At 35.1% G+C, this 23,118-nt stretch overlaps 1 protein-coding gene across 8 annotated transcripts in view; it reads right to left on the bottom strand.

The window, feature by feature from the left end:
* The window catches only part of TBC1D5 (TBC1 domain family member 5), a 315,390-nt gene that overhangs the window by 115,524 nt on the left and 176,748 nt on the right, over positions 1 to 23,118 (bottom strand). For all 8 annotated transcript variants that reach the window (XM_088054565.1, XM_088054556.1, XM_014248648.2 and 5 more), the window contains 6 exons: positions 21,901 to 21,968; positions 16,906 to 17,008; positions 11,113 to 11,201; positions 9,625 to 9,675; positions 9,462 to 9,531; positions 4,070 to 4,242 (listed from right to left, as the gene is read on the bottom strand). In XM_088054565.1, coding sequence (XP_087910691.1) covers positions 4,070 to 4,242; positions 9,462 to 9,531; positions 9,625 to 9,675; positions 11,113 to 11,201; positions 16,906 to 17,008; positions 21,901 to 21,968 — 554 coding nt within the window. The remainder of the gene's footprint in view (positions 1 to 4,069; positions 4,243 to 9,461; positions 9,532 to 9,624; positions 9,676 to 11,112; positions 11,202 to 16,905; positions 17,009 to 21,900; positions 21,969 to 23,118) is intronic.

The following is a 23,118-nucleotide window of genomic DNA, read 5'->3' as shown; positions in this document are numbered from 1 at the left end:
CGAGCGGCAGTGGGCAGCGCCTCTGAGTGATGGCAGCAGGGCAGAGCGGCAGCGAGGCACAGCCATCGCCGCCCTTCTGGGTCCTGAGAGGGCCCTTTTGGTACTGAGCTAAAGCCACTGTGAAATATTTACCCTCACTTCTGCACGTGCTTTATTGTCTGGTGGTATGTGCTTAGGAAGAGTTTGCTTTACCGGTAGAATACTGCCATCAGTGTGCATCATGATGCAGAAGCTGGTGAGTTTATGCCAATGTTTAATTTTTGTTCTTGAATAAAGCTTTTTATCCTTATGCCTTGTCATTATCTCTCTGTGTATTACTTCTGTACAACTGTATAATATATATTTACATGATCTGGCTGTACTTATTGTATGCAGTTCCATGAGAAATTCATTTGGTGCAATATAATTCAACTTCAGTGCATAAAATAAAGTGGTAATAATATTATATGGGACCTTTCCAATTGATTCATCTTTTCAGTGAAATGTAAAAGAAGTTGCCTACTACAAATTCCTTTAAATGGAAGATAATGTCCTAAAATTCAGGTACATGAAAACGTTCCTCAAATCCTGTCTTTTCTCAAGCTGAGAGCCTAACCTGCCTAATTTGTCCCTGCAAACACTGGCAACTGCAGAAAATGCAGTCTCATTTTGCAATACTTTGTATTTTAACATGAATTAGATGTAAGGGTCAAAGAAATTAACATCAGAGTACCAATTAATCTAGGACATTAATTATTGTTAACTCTTCTAATTTTAAAATTAAACTGAATATTTAACCTGTCAACCCTTTGGAATATCCAATCTTTATGTTCAATCCTAGCAATCTTTTCTTTTTATTTAGAGAAAGGTTTATTATCAGGGAGCATGTCACTGAACTATTAATGTAATCAATTCCATTTTATTTTCAAACCATTCTTGTACTTGACTTTACAAAGTAAAAAATTAGATATGATTAGATAATTATTATAGTTTGGTTAGACTATTCACAGTACCACCACCAGAGTGAAACAGTGTTATTCTGCAAAACATTACCTTGGGGTCCAGGCTAGAGACAGGGCAAAGAAAGAAGACTGAGGAATGATAAGGCACAAACCCTTTATCTCTGTATTGCTGGTTCCATTTCAGCTGATATTAATAGAAGCTGGATAATTATCACAGGGACAAGCAGTGCTGACTGCAAGTGAATGAAAGTGCAGTCTCAAAATTTCCAGATACAGAAATTCCTGTGCTAAGGCTGCTGCTGTCTGTGACACCAACTTGAACTTCCAGAGCATGGAAGTACGGCATAGCCAGGACCCAGTATACCTTGCTGTGCCTAACTGGGTTCTCTTCCCAATCAGGAATGGAATGAGACAGCCAGGGAATGCGAAGTCTGTCCACTGCTGTGCTCTGGAAGAGAAGGCAATCTACTGCTTTGAGCTAAAACTCCAAAACTGCAACCAAAATTAGTGAGTTGTACCACACATGAAATGCCTGTTAAACTTGGTCTTATAAGCAGGTAAGCATAATTTAATTTTTTACGTTTTATTGTAAAGGACAGTTTCTGAACATGGAAATGTACAACCAGCTGGGGTACCTGACCTCCCAGCAGAACAAGTCTCGCTACTGTTTGAAAAATAAAAAGCATTTAAAAACATCGAAGTATAGAATCAACTGTATGAAAATGCAAATAATTGTTTTTGCCTTGCCCCAGAAGGTTATAAAAGGATGCAAAGTATAAAACACTGAATTTTAAAATAAGTGAACATTATAACTTGTGCAAGTTAGGGTAGATTGCTACTAAATACAGGCCTTTCATGTTGATTCTGTTCTCTAGTAACACCATAATATCTTTTGAACAAAGTTCCCAGTCTTCCTTCTACTGTTTGTATATTTTTTGGGTGGTATTAAGGCTGACAGATGAATAGTTATTGTTGGTAAACCTTCATCAAAACAATAAACTTCAATAAAAAACTCAGATGAATTCTGCAGTTTGATTAGGTTAAGCAATTATTGATAAACTATGTCGTTTAAGAAATGCTGTTTCTAGTTCAAGAAATGTTAAATACAGGAAAAGATACATCATCTCAGACTGTCAGTTGGCTCACTACTGGAAATTACTACTCTGAAGAGTTCAGACATCATTAAAGGTGAGAATAATACAACATAGTCATGCTCCTTTCCCTTTCTTTTTCTCCTGTCTATATCAAATCAGAAATCCGTGCAGGAAGGATATGACCTCAGAGGTAACTTACTTTCCTCTTCTGCCAATGCAGACTCTTGTCTGTATACCACCCATTTCTGAGAGATTTTCAAAGCCTGGTTTTAAAACATTCCGATTGTTTTTCCTTTGTTAATTTTGATATATTATTTTACAGTCTAACAGCTCCCTGTTTGTGAGGTTTTCCTGATAGTCAGCCTGAAGCTCTCTCTCATAATTCATTCTCTTAACTGTAAATTTCTTTATTCAGATTCAGTTCTATTTATGCCACACCAGACTGAATCTTTCTTCTGTTATTATAATATTATGTTTAGAGCTAAAGCATAATTTTTTCTTCCAATTATTTCTCTTACTGAAAGGCAAAATCTTAGACCAACATGAATACCTACATTACAAATTATTTTTGCCCCAAAATATGTTTGCAAATTTCTGAAGTTTAACTTATTTTTTTCCCTCTTTGTTTTCATAAGTCTTCATAAATGAAACAACGTATTTTTGTTTTCTTTATACAGCCTATTTATTCATTACAACCCCTGAAGTTTATTAGGGACGCTTGTGTTCTCTTCCAGACTAGTGAAGATATTAAGAAAATACACTATGCAAAAAAAGATTGTAACAGGACAATCCTCTTTGTACTTTTAATACCTTGAGTTTACTTGGCTTATTTTTCCTCCCCTATAGGTAACTCATACCTATAAAGTGTATTTAAGTAAGATTTGTAGAATTACGTTTATCCTCTTAATGTAAGTTATTAATAAGTAGCTCAACTCTTCTCTTGAAAGTATATTATGTTGCAGCACTTTTTCATTTTACAGTAACATCGAATTAGACTTTAGTGTTAAATATTGCAGTTATGGCCTGACATTTACACCACCTTTACATTTACAGCCACCTTTTCCTTCCCTTTCTCTATTTTCTATTGAGTTATTACAATCCACAATTGCATTTGGAAATTCACACCAATAATTTTTTTGTTTTTTTCATTTAAGGCAAAGCCAATCTTACTTTAAATCACTGCAAAAACAAAACAAAAAAAAGTGTCATTTTCTTTGTCCCTGCAACGGCACATATGGCTTGCTAACTCCTTAAGGAATGATCAAAATGAATCAAATCTCTAGAATTCCAGACAATGAAGGCAAGATTCTTGTTCAAAACCATGGTCATTTCACCATTACTCATGGTTCACTGAAATTGCACACCCTGTGTTGACCCAGACTGACTACAGCAGCTATAAATAGTTTTGATTCAGTGCTGCACAAACACATGAATTAGGCCACATCCAAAGTCACACCTGGCCCAATAATCCCCTTGGAATGGGGGTATACAATACACAACCAGCTGACTGGATATGAAGCAGGTTCATGGAAAAGGGAATACCTGGGCTGACTCTGTACACAGACAATTTATTATACCCATGCCTTTACTTTAAACATGCCCCTTCCCCTGTATTACCAACATCCAAAATCCCGTAACACAATAGGGAAAAGTTCACTGATGCTAAATTGGTGATAAAATTAAGTAAATAAACCACTCAATGCTAATAGTTTTTTTGTGTCCTATTATCCCACGTATTCTTACAGGAGAGCTCCAGGTAGACTCTGTACTTGATTCAGAAAGTATGGGAGTCTTCATCAGGGTCTCTAATGCATAGCTGAATGAACATTATCCACACTGGAAATGCCAGTGTCACAACTGCAACAGTAGGGTGGCATTTACTGCTACATCACTGCAAAACAAATCAGTTCTAAGAGATAAGTACTTCTTTTTAGTCCCATTCCCCTAATCCAAAATTTAAGGGGAAAAATTTCCTAATGCAGTGAAACAAAACCCCCAAGGAATTAAATTAAATAATGCTATGCAAACACTTACAGTCCATAAATCTGTGGAGCAATTTCCAGTCGGTTCAGATGCATGTACAGTTCAATATCATGTTTCTTCAGCAGATGATCCTGAATTTGATTTACTTTTGCTACAATAGCAATAGATGGCCCCAAATCCTGTGGCCGTGCAAAGGGCATAGGTGTTATCATCACATCTTTCTCCTGCAGACACACAGAAAACAGGATGAAAAAAAGAACAACCCATTAAGCCTTACTGTCTAAAGGGACCGTATGCAGGAGATTTCGGTTGCTGTAAACATTGGCTTTCAAATTTCAAATAAACATAGTAATAACTCATTTCTTTTACAGCAGAAGACGAATCTCAAGTATCCAATTCTGCAGAAGGTATTGTGGGATTCCCTTTCCCAGGAGTGCCAAGGAGTGCCTGTCATTCTGCACATCAATTTTTACATGCATGCTTTACTTCTCATGCTCTGACAAAGTGTTGGCAGCTTTATTTTAGCTTTAATATCAGCAGTCTGAGTCAGTCCAGAATAAAGCAGATGAATGGTAACTCAGTAGAGAATATATGCCCTCAGAGGACAATAAATTGCATACCAAATAGGAAGTAACTTATTTTCAAACAATCCTTTCTAAACAGGCTTGCACAGAAAATCTGGTGGCTTTACCTTAAAACCTACACAGCTTTCATAAAGCATCAGAAACTTTTAAAGGAAAAAAGAAATAGAACAATGAGACAGCAGTTGGTTGGACCTGAGGGCTGTGCAAACTATGCCATGATCTACAACACAAAACACATCAAGTGAAAACCAGTGGAGTATTAGCATCCTTGAACATGACACTGCTTTAAATTCATTCTTATTGCAGAAGAGTGAAGTATTATTGAAAAAGAGACAGAATTCTAGAAAGAAATGCATCAAGTAATGAACTACATTGATTAGAAAACATGTAAAATGGAGAATGAATAAAAAAGAAGGACAAGTCAAACCTATCAAGAGAAGGACAGGGGGGCAGGGAAATAGAGAATTAAACTGTTAGGAACAATGTTAAGGTTATAAAACAGAGGAAATTGGAACAGTAGGAGAAGAATTTTGCAATGACTTTGCTAAAATCTGTCATTATGACCTCTGACCCAAAAGCTTCACTTTGAAAAACAGTTGATGTTTTTCTGCACTTTTGCTCACTAAATAGAGAAGCATTATCCAGCTCAAAGGGTTAATAATTTCAGGAGACTTCACTGCATTTTACATTGTTTAAATACAAATTCACTTGTTTCAATATTGTGAAAATATCATTACTTTTAACATTCAATAAGAAAGAAAGTTTCTTTTTGTTGTAAAAGCTATTCTCAATGTCATTTTCTGTGGTTATTTCAAAATCACTTACAACATGGTTTAACATTCAAATGGGCAGTGAACATATAATAATGTCTACCAAAAAGTCTATTTTTTGTGTTCTTCTTTGCTTCAAGTACCTTTTCTTAATGACTACTTTTGTACTGCAGAAAACATGCTAGGATGTTTAGCAGTGACTTCAGGTAATATATTTCTATTTAAGGACATGATTGATTATAAATAGTATCTTAAAATCTGCTTAATTGTTGCTTTGCTATGGCAATTGTAGCAAAGGGACTGATCTGTCTATTATATTGAGATAGTTTAACCATGGTATAGTGGTACCAAGACATATTCATTTAAGATACTCATGCAAATCACTTGACAAAAGCTCCCTCATACTGTCAAATAAAGCCCACTGACATGGCATGTATTTATCCAAAATCTTTGCTATTCTAACAAACAGGAATTTAAAACAAAACATTCAGTGTCTTAGAGGCCAATAAGCAATGCTGTTACTTCGTTAAATACTGAAGGTCTTCACAGCTGCAGGTACATTGGGAAAGGATATTTCTCCTACCTTATTTTTAAAATTATTCTATTAAATTCCTTCTTACCAAGCTGGTCAGTTTTTGTACCCTGCATTTTATTTCTGCATTGTATGGCTATTTCCTGTAATTTCAGACCCATTTCACTATTTTCTTGGTCATATACAAGAATGCAAAATACTGAAAACAGGTATCCATTAATCTCCTTCTATACAGAATACCACTCTTAAAGCATGAGATAGTAATATTGCCTTAATGTTAAATGTCAGTCTATATTAATTTTTTTCATAAACATATGGATTTATCTTTGAAACCAATCATAAAAGTCTGTAACTCTATGTATTTATAGACAGTATATGTTCTATCATTTGGCACACATCTGGGGTATGAACTTTATTGTGTTTTATTCAGATTGACTTTAACTTTGACTTGACCACTTCATGCATTCATAACTCAAATGACTCAGAAGACCTGTGTTTTTAAGCTTTTCTTTATTACAGGCATAAAACCTTATATGGAAAGCTCAACATCAGAATCCCTCTGCTTATTTGAACTTGTAATATGAAAAGACTGGCTATTACTCAGTTGAGTCTTTACACCATTAGTTGTCTGTGGGTTTCAAGCCATCTTTATAAAATTACAAGACAGATTATTAAACCCTGGCTCAAGTGACGAAAGATTGTGAATATCAAAACTAATGCAAGCTTCCTCTGTGCCAAAATTGGAGTTATTTGTCACTTGCAGCATTTGTGCACCTTGGCATAATGCAGCACTGGCACATTGCTGACTGTCAGACTGACTGACTATCAAACATGGCTAAGTGCATCCAATAGTAAACGCTGGCTTGCTGTTTCTAAAAGCACAAGATAAGTAAATGGCACCCATCAAAATGCAGTTTATCAGCAACTCAGAAATTAACCCTATTAACAGAGAACTTCAAGGCATGACAGAATCTGTGAGGAAGCAGCTGCAGCCAACAACAAAGCCTTGCCTGTCCATGCCTCCGGACTCCACCTACTTCATCAAGAAGCTTGGTGGATGACTTGACAACAAAGTCATGTCTGTTGTCTTCTCTCATGCAATTTGGTTGAGAAAATGACAATACCTCTAGTCAGCTGAAATTGCTCCAAAAATCACATAGCTGGTGTGAAACAAACAGCCCAAACAGAAAGATGCTCAAATAAACTAATAAAACCAAGCCGCCAGAATGTTTAACTAGAAATGACTCACAGTGCCTGTGCCTAAAGCCAAGAGGACAGCACATTACTGTGTCCCTGCTCATACTCACTACATAATTATTTGCCACATGAGAGAAAACACCCATTTTCTTTTTGTGAGCCTTCAGGTCTTGCAAAAAATTTGAGTGCATGTGTTAAGTCATCTATTACTAACATGAAATATAAATGATCAATACTAAAAGGATGCAGTTCACAATAAAAAGAAAAAATGAGGGATGGCTCAGAATGTGCTATACTGTATATAGGAGAGCACCAGATTTACTCCTAAGAACAGTTTGAATATGAATACCAGTGAAATGCAGCTGAGAACTTTTGCTAAGTATTAGGAACAGAGTCATCAAGTCCTGTCACAAAACATTATCTACCACAACACGAGCTGGAATGGCTGGTAGTCGATACTAATACAATTTATATATTCATGCATTTAGGAAACAAATGCTACAGCAGTAAAGATAGGCTAGGACATAGTACACGTATAAACTGAGGACAGATTTCTCTCATTAACCACTAGGGAATGGAGTAGCTGGAGAAGCTCCTCTAATGGCAATTGGGAGTAATGGAAACAACTGTTAGATGTTGTAAAATGTAACATGTCTCTCAGAGCACACACTTTCATTGCTTCCTTTGTGAAGATTCACACTTTACTATGTAGCTAACCCTCAAAGTCATGATTGTAAAAGGCATATGTACAAGAAAGGATTATTAAAGATTATACACCTTTGCAAAGAAAAAGAACAAACAACTAGATATTAAACTATTCTCTTTGCACTGTTAATTCTGTATGCCATGAAAGGACTGGAAAAAGCAATGTAAACTTTCACCTTCTACCCAAGCACTGCAAATCTGTAAGAAGACCTAGTTATTTCTTGGAATAAAATTCAACCTCAGACTTTACCACCTCTGTCACAGGAATAAGAACAAATACATTTGAATAATACTGTATTTTGAAAAGCTCTGCTCAGAGAAACATATCTTACAGCCTTGCTATTGAAATAAAAGTGTTATATAGTAACCTCATAGAATTTGTATCTCATATGCTTTATACTTGGCTACTGAAATGATATAAAAATCCAAAGAATTTGTAACTGTAGATAGTTTAGGCTAAGATGTCAATTCCCCATATCTGATAAAATATATAGTAATTTAAATATTTAAATAAAATAGATGGTTTTACATGAGTCTTCAGTGAACTTTTTCTTCATTAGACTGACAAAACCACCATTCAAACTAGCACTCCCTAATTACAGTTTGCAACTGCAGATTTAGGTGCACACATATGGACATCCAGAACCAACAAAATTCTCATGAAGTTTTTGCTAACTCTTGATATTCTCCCCATGTTTCATGTGAAAAATTCTGAAGTGAATCAAACTAAAACTAAGTTTGTAGGCCAACTCTTTTAGGATATAAATCACTGGAAGTCTTGGCGATACCCATAACACTGTTAATAATATTTTGCTAGGGCCTCCATATATACACTCTATCATACAAATGATTTTCCAGAATTTAAAAAAAAAAGAAAAAAAGAGAAACATAAAGATGGAAAGAGACAAGAAAAGAAATAAAAGAAATAGTCAAAGGAAATCTTGAGCAACCGTCTGAGGGAATTGTCCTTCCTGCTATGAATGAAAAAATTCGGGCACGGACTAGATGGTCTCTAGAAGGTCCCTCAAAGGAGAGTTCTGTAGAACTAAACTTAGAACACTGCAAAAGCTTTCTTACAAAAGCAGCAACATACTAAATTCAGTAGTGTCTGTACAGATACACAAGAGAGCTGAAGGCACAGACATCCCCTCTGTTTGAATATCTTGAAGTTAAGAAGGAAAAAATTAAGGAAATGGAATGATGATGTCAGGGAAAGATACACCCTGACTTTTGACAGAAAGTCTATGGTTAAAGTTTTGGTTTCACAGCAAATTATAATCAGCTGAAAATATTATGTTAATACTTTACTTATAGGCATTTATATACCATGACATTTGCACAGGTTTTGAGCACAGAGACATGCCTATGACAGGCACTCTTTCAAATGCTATGCAAGGGCATCAGTTACATACAGAAAAATCTGTGCTTGTACACTTGGCTTTTGATTACCACGTGATTGTTCAACAGGTAGGAACTCTCACCTGAAGACATTCCATAAATGCTTATGACCAAATTCTGAAGAACCTTTGATGATTGTAAACTTGAGATTGCTTTAACCAAGTTAAGAGATGTCTTGTTAGCTTTAAATAACATCAATCATATTAAAATCACATTTGCTTAAAAACACAGTAAATACATTTTAAAGCAATATTTACCTTCTGACTGTCATGTTCAAAAGTTGAAAACCAGTGTTCTGCTGTTTTCATAAGATGTGTGAACATTGCACTGGAAGGGAACAGCCCAGAAACTTGGTGTTAAATAATGGTGTCAATTACAAATAAGAGCAAATTAAATGTAAAGAAACTTGTTAAAACTTACTATGCATCATGTTCCAGATATTCAGGATTCAAAAGAACTTTCATTTCCTCACTGAAAAAGGCAACAGTGAACAATCCAAATGTGAATGTTTATTTTTGGTCAGCGTTCTGCATGTACTATTATGTATTTATAAGCCAACTTTCATATAAAGTGCAAATGAGAAAACTAGCCTTTTTAATTAAAAAGAGCAACTCCATTGAACAAATGAAGTCTTTCCTTTTTATAAAGATCAAAAACAAATTAGCTGCCTTGTCTGCACTACAATGAAGTAACCATCTAATTATTCCAAATAACAAATTACTGAATGTCACAATGTATTATTTGAATATGCTTGATCTAGAATAATTGATTGCTGCACAATCTATCACTGTTTATCCCAAACAACAAAAAAAAAATGGTTACTGGTCAAATATGCAGTATCAAAACATTAATTTATTTTGTTTTAATAGCCTGTATTTTTATTGTACTTTAACAGCAATTAATCAGTGACAGCACCTCTTTTCCATCTACTTTGCTGCTTAGCTCTACTTTTTTCAGTGGGGATGGAACAGAATGCTGTACATAACACATGGCTATTTTAAGTTGTTTAGCACTGAAGAGTATCTTCTAGGTAATTTTAGGATATCTAAGGACAGACATTGAATAAAAACACACACTTGTAAATAATCATCTTAATGCTTAACTGCCTTTGGGCAGTCACGTTGAGGGGTATCTACAGAGGTTATATTATACTGCACACATAATTAAATTAGGTTTTATTCACTGCTGGACTCCAGTGTGCAAAAAAACCAAATGAAATGTCCTGAATATCACAAGAATTAAACTAGTTTCTTTTTTCTTTTTTAATAAAAACAAAAGCCTTACATATGGGGCAAGAATAAAGGCAGACAACCATGTGATACAATATTTTATACGTATGAGTTTGATTGTTGTATGCATGCATACACACATACACACTTTTGAATGAAATGGAGGATCAATAGCTAAACATAATGTTACTACCAAATCAAAGAACAGTTATGTATCACAGCTACAACACTGCAGGTGATGAAAGAAATATCAATCCCAACAATTTGCCTTCAACGATTATTTCCCCCTTTAAGATATGAGGAAAGAGCCTACGAGTGGAGCTCACTAATCTGTCTACTCTCTGCAGTGACAAAACCAAAACCACTTGTGGCAATAAGGATGGGGTGGAACTGCAGGTAGGCACGTAAGCCTTGAGATTAAGGTTTTCCCTAGATTTCTTGTGTCCCTGTTTTTTCACCAGCCAATGTCTGTGAAGGGGCCAATGTCTAAATCTCAGAAGCTGTAGTAGGAAAGATGTAATAAGGACATTCCCATCAAAGCACAAGGATGAAATGATTTCTGATACTAATTTATGAATTATAAACAAAGAATTATGGAGCACATATTTATAAGCTATGGCTCAGCCAACTTATTTTTTAAAGAAAGTGGATTTTTATACAAATAAAATGCAATGCTTGCCTTGGTTGTGCAGCTTCACTGGCATGCGAAAAAGCCTGGTGGTCACAATGTAGGATAAAGACAATGGGAGCTAGAAGTTCATGCATGCCCTAAACGTAAAAGGAAAAGCAAAAGTATATTTAGATTTTCCAGTCATATAATAGTTCCTAATTCACAGCATAAGGCAGACAGCAATATTAGGTGCAGACTAACTAAAAGCATGAACATTTATTCAAACTGTTAACCAGAACGGTTTCATAATCAATGGCTTTTATCTTAAATTCTGATTAAATTCAAGTGTTTATTCTTCTATAATATAGAGAAACAAGTTAGTCTCCCTTTTTCTAACACAACACACAACAAATTGGCAATGGTAGGCAACCCTGCACCTGGCAGTTTACTTCAAGATCTATGTTCATAAATATGAATTTTATTTATGATAATTATAATAATGATCTACAGTACAGAGATGTGCAATAGAGAAAAATTACAAAATGTAAAATTATTTTGTATTTTATAATATTCCAAAACCATAGATAATAGTGTAACAGTAGGCTCCAAAGGAGACAAGAGTAGCTATTTGGGAAAGAAAATTAAACTTTCATTTCTAAAGACTTGAGAATTAAAATGAGTTTTTGAGGTTTTTTGTTCTCTTTCTTTTGTTATGTCAATATTCAAAATAAATTCATTAAACACAATGCATAGAAGACCTGGTACTGTTGTACTGCAGAGTGCTACTTATATATGCAATCTATATTCAGACACAGAAAAAATGTAGAGATAGGCAGGAATCAGAACACAAAAATGGGTGGGCAGCTGAGGACTTGGGCTGGCATTAGAAGCATGGCTGGGCCCCCCAGGAGATCGCCACCAGGATCCCAGCACTGGGACTAGGACAGCAGGTAGGAGCTACAAAAGCCCTAGGCTGGGGCAGGGGTCAGCCGTACAAAAGAAGGGAAGGGAGCCCTTTGGTGATGGAAGGGATGTGGGATGAAGGATTGAGATCTGTCTGTCTGCCTCTGGACACATGGATCACTTTAAGGGGAGGGAATTCCTCTCCTCTGCCCAAAACCACCAGTTACAGCAGGTGTTTGACACCAAGTGCCCAGGCTACCCCTGCTGGGCCTGGCTCTGGATGGAGTCCTTGCTCAGCTGTAGGAAGAAGAACCCACTGCCAGGAGTGCTCCAGTTCAAGGGTGCAACTATATCAAGTGGAGCCTCAGTCCCAACTCAGGGAAGTGCTCTGGGCAGACAGGGGTTCCAGGAAGATTATCTCATCTATCCTGCTGCAGACGGAGCACTGGCGCTCGTCCATCATGCACATTGACATTTCAGGTTGCTGTCAGGAATCAGATGACAGTTGATGGGTCCCCTGAGCAGTTCTACTTTTAATGGTTGCAGCTCCAAACCAAGAAGCCTCTGCACTTGCTTTTCCAGCCCCCTCAGTGATGGACAGACACAAACACTGGAAGCGTTACACGCATGTGAGCTAGCCTGCTGCTTTGCTGGTATATCAGCTGATACTCCACACAGCATCTGAGGAGCGTTCCACACCAGTAAGTTAACTTATCAACTTCATTTGTACTGACCAGATCCATTAACTACCCAAACCCTTGAACTCTCAGTGGAAGTAATGGGGATTTTCCTTAAGTGGTCTGAACTGACCTGAGAGGTAGATGTGGAAGCCCTCTCTACATCATTAACTATTTCAGTGTGCTGGGATTTTTGACAATTTGGACAAGAGTTTTGATGATCTCTCTGTATGCCATCAAATCCTAGGAAATCTAATTTTAATTTTAATTTTAATTTCTTCAGGATTGAGATGACTGTTAGAGCCTCAAATGCAGGGCTGAAGTTTGGATGTTCCTATTTCTGACCCTTTAGGTACAACTTTAAAAGATGATGCCTAAAGAGAAATTCAGATAGTAAAAACAAAATAAACCTAATATAGCCATGTGATTTCAGAAGCTGATGTAAAAGACAAGAAATGGGTTAGATTACAAATCCTCAGGTTTAGATTTCTTAAAATATTATGGTCATATTAAAGGAGAAAGATCCAGGATTAGACAATATATAAGTGCAAAAATATTTAAATAACCAGGACTGTACTTTCACACATACGCCCTTGCTTAATTAACAGTTCTGCGTCTAATCTTTTATTCGCCCTGATACACTGAACATGAAATAGGAGAAATGGAAATGCCAAAAAACTTGACTATCTAAAAAAACTACCACCTAAGCTGTAAACACATAAGCAGAAGAAAAAGAAAGAGGACATAAAATAAGAATTAGTTATAAAAGATAAAAGCACATCACACATTCTTCCAACGTAATAATATATCAACTCTATAATAAAATAGAATCATAATGTGGCTGCCCACATATAACAAAACCAAAACAAACAGATGATGAAATATCAGGATTTCAAAAAGATACCTCTGATCTTTCAGTTACAAGAGTACTTCAAATGTTTAGAGATTTTTAGCTTGGCAAGAAAAGCTAAAAGCTATAAGTATAATATGCATACACATATTTTTTCAATGCTACAGTTTACTAAAACTCTTTAGTGTTAATAAATAAGTTGACAGAGCTCAGATAATTTTATGACACTTCCCAGCTACAACAAAATATTGATTTCATAATACAGTCTATGGTTTAGAAAGAAAACCAGAATTATAGCATTTTCACAATGACAAGTGAATCAATGCATTTCAAAATTATATTGACTTCTTTAAGGGCAATCAAATCATGAACAAACAATAGTTAGCCCAGTGATTTAGCTTAATTTTCATCCTTTCAGTACAACTAGGACCAGAATTTTGTCACCAGTCTTACAGAAGAACTCTAAGAGTAGCTTTTACATATTCTTAAGTACAATACACTATTCTCTTTAGATTTTATATTTAGACTTGCTATTTAAAAATTCAGTGATCCCAGGGAACATTCTGCCTTTAAAATCTGTAATACAGCTCCATAACATTCTCCTCCATTAGACTAGGGATAGAAATATACTTTTCCTCATCAAATAAAATGTTCCTTCATGCTGGCCAAAAGTCTCAGAAACCCTACAACAAAGAAAACTTGCATGCATATATGCATATTAAACAAAAATTATTGATTGCTTCTTGTAATACTGTATGCTGATGCTATGTAACAGTTTCAACAGAATGTTGTAAGTATGTAAATTTTCAAGGAACTATAACTTTTTCCAAATATTTTGGAAGATAACATTGGGTAGGGACAGATGCTGACAGACAGAAGTATCAGTCTTTATTCACTGCCCAAGTTTTATAATTCTAATGACAATTGTATCTTTTGTATGTGGTCAAATGAGACAGAGGAATTCTCATGGATGACAACAGGACCAGTCCCCATGATGGAAACTGTGTACGAAGACAAGCTCCTTCATCTGGGCTTTGTATTCAGGTCACTGTGGAGACAACAACTTGCAGATAATCTGCTACAATGAATTAATGGTAACCTTCATTATTTTCTCAAAAATATGCTAGGCTTTGCTGTAGTGGAAATTATTATTATTATGGAAAGTGGGGCACGAGTCTGGTAAAAACACTACATCTGGGAGACTGACTATTAGCAAGGTATTTGATAAAAGAAGGAAAAAACATATCCTGTTGACTACAGACTATTTCTTTTCAGCTAATTCAGAGAAGGGTAATGATGGACATGAAAAAAACATTATCCAGCAAGAGAGGAGCATGGGGACAAAAAAGGAGGATCTTACTAATAAGTTAAAAGGAGCATTATTTTTAAAGACATGCAACCAAACAAACCCACCCTTTTAAAATGAGCTAAGGAAAAAGTAAAGCTCCTAATAACAGTAACACATGCCCACAACAAGAGAGGAAAACCACAATCATTTACTATTTTGTGGACTTGGCAGAGCATTGCAAGACTTGGGTGATAAAATGAACACGCTTCGAGAGCTTAAATCAACAGTTTTTCATTATCCAAATTCATTTAACTTTCTGCACTTCCTCTCCTCTTCATCTTGTAGTAACCCCTTCCTTGGAACTACCATACTATTGATGCACACTAGTTCAAAACAGAGGTAAAGAAGTTTTCTTTGTCAACAGCCTGTAGGCTCACAAAATTGAACCTGTTCTTTTATCTGCCTGTGTTCATTTAGCCCACCAAGCAGTCTTTATTAAAGCTGAGGCATCAGGCAGTCAAAGTTCATTAATACCATTTATATAATCTCTGCAGTTTCAATTAACTCAGCAAGACATTCTACTACATGATAACAGTCTCATTAATTCAATAAAATCCCATAACTATTAACAATATGGTCTATGTTAAACGGGGTGTCACCTAGTAGAAAATAATAGCTTTAACAGCTTGTGATGAAACACAGTGCTTTTTTTTTTTAAATTTGATCTGGCTAAATATTCCATCCCTATGTAGAAAGGTATTATTTCTTGGTAAGGAATCAAGAGGATTTTAAATATGAGCAGAGGGTAATTAAGACCTTTTAAGTCATATCAAAGAGTAAAATAATACTTCTTGTTCAATAAATGATAGACTAAATTAGCTGGAATGTGCTCTTCCATTCTCCCATCATCAGTGCTCTGGCCTATATTCACTAGACAGAGGAAGGCTGAATACTGTTAAGCATTTCTTTTAGCAGCACTCTTCAAAATACAGATCCTAGATCTCATTTTTATTGTTCTTATGCAAGACTATTCCTTGCTCACTGTCTGCCAAACATGAGAAACAACCAGTTGATAGATGTTTCATATGTTTGATAACTATATAGTCCATTTTTTATATAATCTCTAAATGTTCCTTCAACTCATATGCCCTTTGTTTCCATGAAACAACCCTGTTGTTCCCTGGCTTGAGGACAGCATGATCACAGACCATGTTTGAAAGCACAGATTGATTTAAAAAGTCTTCATATTTACTGAATCTCTGTATTTTTGCCATGACAAATTTTCTATCTGCCTAAAGTTGGTTCCTCTACAGTTTATCCTTTGTTTGTGCACACAGAGTACCCCTCCGTTTGTCAGTCTCTACTCAGCCTACAGATAATTGTGTGAAGAAACAAATACAAATATACTTTGGTTGATATTCTGCATATTGGTCTTACTATATGAATACAGTATCGTGTTTACAATTACTTCAAAACCTTCAGAACAAATGTTGAATTAATTAACTTACTAACTCTGTGGATGCAGACTTTTATGCAACTTAGGCTTTCCTTACCATTTTATCAAAAATGGTTTCAGCAGACTCTCCTTCAAGTAACTGTAAAAGTGGTATTTTGTAGCACCTTTGTCCTTCACTCAAGAGGATTTTGTCAACTGCATTGTACTTGGATGCTACAAGGTTAGATAAAGATCTTTTTTCTAACATACTGCATGGCTTTAACCCTTTGGGGAAGAACTTAAAATATTATATAAAACTCAAAATAGTAAACTTTGTCTAAATTTCAGAAGTCACTATGCTTTTTGTTTATTCAGTACCATTTTAAATCTTGCTGTGTACTTACATTACCTAAGCAGAGGAAGCCTTTTGTTGTTTTTTTCTTTCTTAACCAATGACAAAGAAAAAGATGTTTATAAAGAAATTGAAAGTTAGAAAACTTAGCAACCTTAAAGAAAACAACTTAAGGTACTGTGTTATGAGGAAAAAGCATATGTTATTCAATGAGCTTACTTACCAACCAGCTGACAAGTAGCTCTTTGATTACTTCAGCATTATGATACAACTTCAGATACAACAGAGCTACATTATTGTCAAACCATATAGAAAATGTTGAGTCAATGAATGCCACCTGTACAGTACTTTCATTACCTGTTTATAAAGCAACTGCTCATTTTCTCTGGCGTAGCAGAACAGAACATCTGTAAGAATTTTCCTTACATTCTCTTGCTGGAAATACTGCATTTCAGGAAAGCTGAAAATGAAGCAATACAGCAAAAGTAAACAATAGAGTGCACAGAATGCCAGTTGCTGGTCTTCTAGAAGGAGGTTTTAGTTAAGAGCGTCTCCCTTGTCTGCTTTCCCCACTGCTCTACGCTGCTAGAGTTAAATACTGCTAATGACTGTTACATTTGTTTTGCAACCAGAATTATGAACCATGTTCTTTAATATACACCAGCCTGCTACACAGGTATGATGATATCACAGTTATATTTAAATAACTAATCCCATTTAATCTCATTAAAGCTAGACATCTTCAAGAACGAAATACAATGGAAGAAATGGAAGAATGGATGAGAGTATTTCAGAAGATGCACATACACAAGGGTTCAATATTTCTTTAATATTTGAAAAAATATTACCATTTCATGATGAGATTATTTAAAGATCTCATAATTGACAAGAAAACCAGTACCCTAAAATCTAGTATCTCTTACTGGTATCTGTTTCAATACAACACAATTAGGCATTTCACTGTCTTTAACAGCTATTGCAAATAAACTTTATAGTAGAAAATAATCTGGCTGTGCAAATATCCTAAGTGAACCAGAATGAAATGGACCTTGCGTGAGAATAATGAAAAAAAGCTTCTGGGAAAATCCTGTTACATGCATATTGGAAAATGTAAATATTTCCAGTCTCTAACTACTCTGAAGCAACTCTCACACGTGCATCCTGCTCCTCGACTCTTGGAGATAGGAAACAGAGTAATTATGCAGGACGTACTTAAAATTAGAGTAAGTGCACAAACAAAGGTGTTTCCATTGCTATGGCAGAAAATGTTTCATAAAGCAAACACCCCAAACCACATTGCTCCACAGCTACACAGAACAATAACCAATAAAATCTGAAAAGATGGAGTATTAGAGAGAAAGGAAATGGTAAAGTTGGACAAAGAAAAACAGAAGAATACTTAAAGACAACAGGCCTCAGGCTAGAGTGTTGAAATAAAGGTTGTAGTATAGTCAGTTTTAGAATTAAATCACATAGTTTGAAATAAGATTTCTTCAAACAAATTTCCCAGGTCTGAGCTACAATGCTGTACTTTAGACCAGTTGTATTTAAGGCTATTGTAAAGCCTGTCACAGGGAAACAATATAGGAAATTAGAATAAATTACTTCAGATAAGACTATTAATGTTGCTAATCACTGTGGTCATCTCACAGAGGTGATGACAGGCAGGCACAGAAATAGGGCTAATTAAGGCTATAAAAGTGCTTTGTTTTTTTTTTTAAATCCTTGGGTGAAGGAGCTGCATCAAGAGACAAAGCAGAGGAGACACTGTGGCTTAAACACAGTGATGCTGAAGTCCTGAGAGAGGCACTGGGATGAGAGGTGTAACGTTTTCCTGGCACCTGGTGGAGGTAATGGTAGACCAACATTTGGAAACTTGTATGCACTTGTACTAATCACATTACTGTAAAGGAAGGACACAGCTGAGACCAAAAGTGCATTACAGCAGATGGCAATCGACATAATTTAGAGGTTTGAAGAGATTATTTCTGAAGGACTGTTATTCAGGCCTGCCCTATGAAGTTTAGGAAGAGAAGACTAACAAAGAGAACTCAAAAATACACAGAGATATCTGTGAGGATCTAGTAATACCAGAGATTGTGACAGAAAGGATAATAATGAACTCAGGAATAAGCTGGCTGAAGTATTAATTATAGTAAATGTAAATAGAAGAGATCATGAGGATGATGAGATCAGTTCAGGATGGATTTTTACAGAAAATGTCATTTTATGATTAAAGCTCTGTTTTAAGAAGTACAGTATCCTCAAATCAGCAAGGTAAGAATGCTTTTCATGAACATGAGAATATTATATTTAATTGCATCTCTGAGAAAGCCTGCATAAGGACATGGGAATTCTCCTAGACTGTTTTACCACAACACTACAATTAAACAATGGTGCATTCAGGTCCCTGCTTTCTAAAAGTGAAGGCCAGTGTGAGTCAGATACAGCTTTTTAAAACACTCCTTTAGCTGATTTAGGGGTCCCTGAACCAGAGGCAGCCAGAATTTGACACAAATTTGAAGAAACAGGCTGGCAAACAAACAAACAGGTGCACAAAACAAATTTGATGGCAGACAGAAACGGGGATCGTAATCAATGGATTGCTGTTTCTTATCATCTCTTCCACATACTTAAGAAGGATGTAGCTGACCAATGGCTTTTCCACTGCCCCTTTTATTTTTAAATATTTTTTTTTAATTTTTAGATTTTTTTTTTTTCTTATTTAGGGGTTGGAGAGTTTGGAGCCCCAGCACCCACCCCTGCTCATCTTCACACACCTTCCATCATCCTGTGATTGCTACTCCTGAAGCAGAAACTAAGTAGACTAATGTATAAAAATACTACTACAAAAGAGACTACATCAACTTGATCTGTCTACTGGAAATGTCCCCTAGGCATTTTAGTTTCTTAAAATACTGGAGAGAGAAGGAGGGTAATGAAATCTAGCCATTTGCAACCCAAGATGTACACTGTGATGCCAACAAGTAACCTAGTATTTTAATTTAAATGCTTTTGCATCAGTTAATCTGTTGATTTCTATTCCTGCAAAATATTTTTAAAAAATAACTTAAAATCATTGATCACTAATGAGTTGGGAATAACAATATCCTCTCCTACCTGTAAATATTAGAAGCTGTTATATTTATGCAATGGGCTGAAAATTGTACACATTATGGATTGGATTTCTATTGTCTGACTTTAGGAAACAAAAATTTTGTTAGGTACTGGTGAGCTAGAAGCCTTTTATAATTACTGAAGAAAACGGTACCTCTCCACAGTGTGATTTATCAGACAAAATCTATATTCATAATTTAGGAAGGGATGATTTGTGTCCTAGAGTTCTACAGGTACACAGACTCTAAAGCATGATTAACCCAGCTGTGAGTATCTAGGCCTCACAGACCCAATAATTAGGTGAGATAAGAATTCTCAAAATGCATAGGAACAAACACTCACACTTGAACAAACTTTATTCCAGTTGCCTTTAGATAGCAAAATCCTGAAGTTTAAACCAATTTAAACCAATATCAATTTTAGGAACCTAATTCTAGCCACTTTTCCTGTTTATTGTTACTACACTTCAGGGAATTCTAACAAAAGCATTATAATTTTTTCACTGCTTTGATAGCTGGAACTCTGGTTTGCTACTCTGTGTGCAGTTAGCATCACTCTCTACAGCATTATGTACTTGATACTGTGGGATGATGGAGGACTCAACTAGATGACAAAGAATATAAAAATATTCATTAAATAAGAAACAGCAGCTAGAAAGTAGTGATTATGGAAATGGAATATAATAATTATTTTAACCTTTAATAAAAAGCATTGTAAATTAATGATGAATTTTAAACTTCTAAAATTCTAACTCCAGGGATTTATTTAAAGAATGTAAATGTAAAGAGAAGGTTTTTACATTCTAAAGCCACAGAAAGAAAAACTTACTGCTTCTTAAAATAATTGCAGTTTACAAATAGATACTTAAGTATATGTAAAAATGCATACTCTGCTTTATGATTAGACAAACAAGTGTACATATAAAATGCATGTAGCTTATCAAATACATTCATGTCACTGATAAATTTTGCTTCTTCATTGCTTGACTTATTTTCCTATTGGTGACACAATATATACTACTATTTTTTCAAGTACATATTATTTTGTATAAATGCATAAATTAAAATTTCTTTAGTCACTATGACTGATACTAGTGAATACTACTCTGCCATTTGCCACAGTGAGAGCCTAGAATTTGTGTGTATATACATATATATTTAAATAATAGTCTTACATCCACCATAACCTCCATACAACTTTTCATTCTCCAATTATAGTTTAGATACATATATATTTTAATCTTAGAACATCCTGAACTGTTTCCTTTAACAAACAAAAAATACCATCTGTTGTGAGAATGCACATGAAAGTATACTCAGATTTTAATTATACATCTCATGGCAAAATACATCCAAGAATGGGTCTAGGGACGGACATGTAAAATATTTGAAAATCAGACTGCAATGATTTCTTCTGCATGACTTGGTTTCTGTAAATGAAAATGTGTAAGCTTGGGATTTGTAGAATCTACGACTATCATCACTTTTTTCAAGTTATAAGAAAAAATATTTGCAATACAAATATTCACATGGTAAAATTTCACATGGTAGCAAACCAGTAATTGAATTTAATTACATTCACACATTACTCAATGCTCGCACTCTGAAAAGAAATATTTTCAGGAACTGAGTGTTCTAACTCAAACAAGTTTCTAAACAGGAATGACCTAAGGGCCAAGCAGATGAAAACATAATCATAGTAATATCAGGACAAATTTTAAAAGGCATATATGACAAATAAAACTAGAATAGTGATAAATAAAAACAGATCCCCTCAACTTCTATAGATGAGTGGCATTTCCCTTACTAATTACAAACAGCTTTTTATTCTTGATTGTATTAAGTGCTGAGAATTAGGAAAGTAATCTGTTCGATCTTTCATTATGATCATAATTTAGTTAAAAGACCTTTCAGTTTCTCTGATGTTCTCTTTGCTTCATACATAAAACTACTTTAAATTTCACAAGTAGTACACTTCCTAATATCTTAATTTAGAAGAGCTTTTCTTCAATGATACCAATAAATCTCCAGGATTTAATATTCAACTAGATTGTCTCATTTTTCACTCCATGTAAGTTGTATTTTTATACATTTAATGTATGTTTCCACACATTCATGTTCAACAAACCTGACATTTACAGTAACCAAAGTCAAGAAAACATAATATAAAATATACCGCATAAAAATGCAGACTATAAATTTATATATAGAAATTTCTCTTAAAAGATCTACATACGTTCTCGTCACATCTTGTTCAATCATAGCTCGAAGCTCTTTATCCTGGAAAAATTTATTCCAAAGACTCTGAAATAAGGAAAAATAATTGTATGAAACCAAGACTTCTACTAATACTAAAGGCATATAAACTACATCAGCAAAGTACTGTACAAATATTAACTAATTCATCCTCAACATTCCTGGTAGACAGGTATATCAATATTTTATGGGAGATAAAGAATGTTGCTGACCAGCACAACACACCTGAGAAAGTCAGTTTGAAAGTCAGGATCAGAAATAACAACATTCAAGTTCCTGGATCCTTGTTCTAGGCTCATAGCATTTGCTCACTGCATGGCTGCAGGTTTGAGAGTTACTTGTTTGGGTTCCAGGAAGAATATTTAGAATGGCAGAGTAAAGTCAAACTTATCAAAACCACCAACTCAACTGAAAAAACTTCCGTTGTTCACACAAGGAAAAAGGTCTGTATCACTGGACTGTACCATACTTCCTCCATGAATGTATGGACTTTAAAGGGAAGCTGCTGCAATATCCATAAGAAATTGTTTGGGAATAAGCTAGTTTGGTTTAGTGGAGACAAAATCATATAAGGAGTGTATGACAACCAAATACCTTTTACAAAAATGACACCATTCTGAAGACCAAGACTGGCCATTCTAAAAAAATTATGCTAGGAAAAGCCAGAGTATTTAAAGCTCACTATCAAAATAAAAAATACTAAATTAAAGAATCTGAAGTAGGTTTAGCTTCTTCTGTAGCTATGCTTATGACCATTTTCATTCTCCTTTGTTTCCATGCCTTGCTTACAAATATGTTGTAAAAGCTAACCAAAAAGAAGCCAGAAAGTGCTGTTAATTGTATGCTCCAGAAAAAGTATTGGAAACTGTATCCTCTATTATAAAGGGATGGTAGCTTGATCAAAATACAGATGGAGCAAAATCTATAGCAGCTTTCATGCAGGTTAGGTAAGTTTTCCGATAACAGCAGCACCAGTGAATGAAATACAGTACAGAGTCTGTACAATACTTTCACAATTTCTTGCCTTCCTGTGAACAATTATTTGCCATGGTGGCTTATGCTCCACAGAAAGAAAAGAGAAAGTAAATTAATGCTATTATGGGGATGGAAGCAAAATAACAAAACTCCATGTTAATTAGTTGCTATATTTGTGTTAAAACTCAGAAAAAACCCTAAACTTCAAAAACATTTCTGTCTT

Source organism: Pseudopodoces humilis, chromosome 1 (genome assembly GCF_049639895.1).
Source record: "Pseudopodoces humilis isolate 2021_Gansu_Grassland_sample_001 chromosome 1, ASM4963989v1, whole genome shotgun sequence".
Lineage (NCBI taxonomy): Eukaryota > Metazoa > Chordata > Aves > Passeriformes > Paridae > Pseudopodoces > Pseudopodoces humilis.
This window is presented reverse-complemented; position numbering and strand designations above follow the sequence as displayed.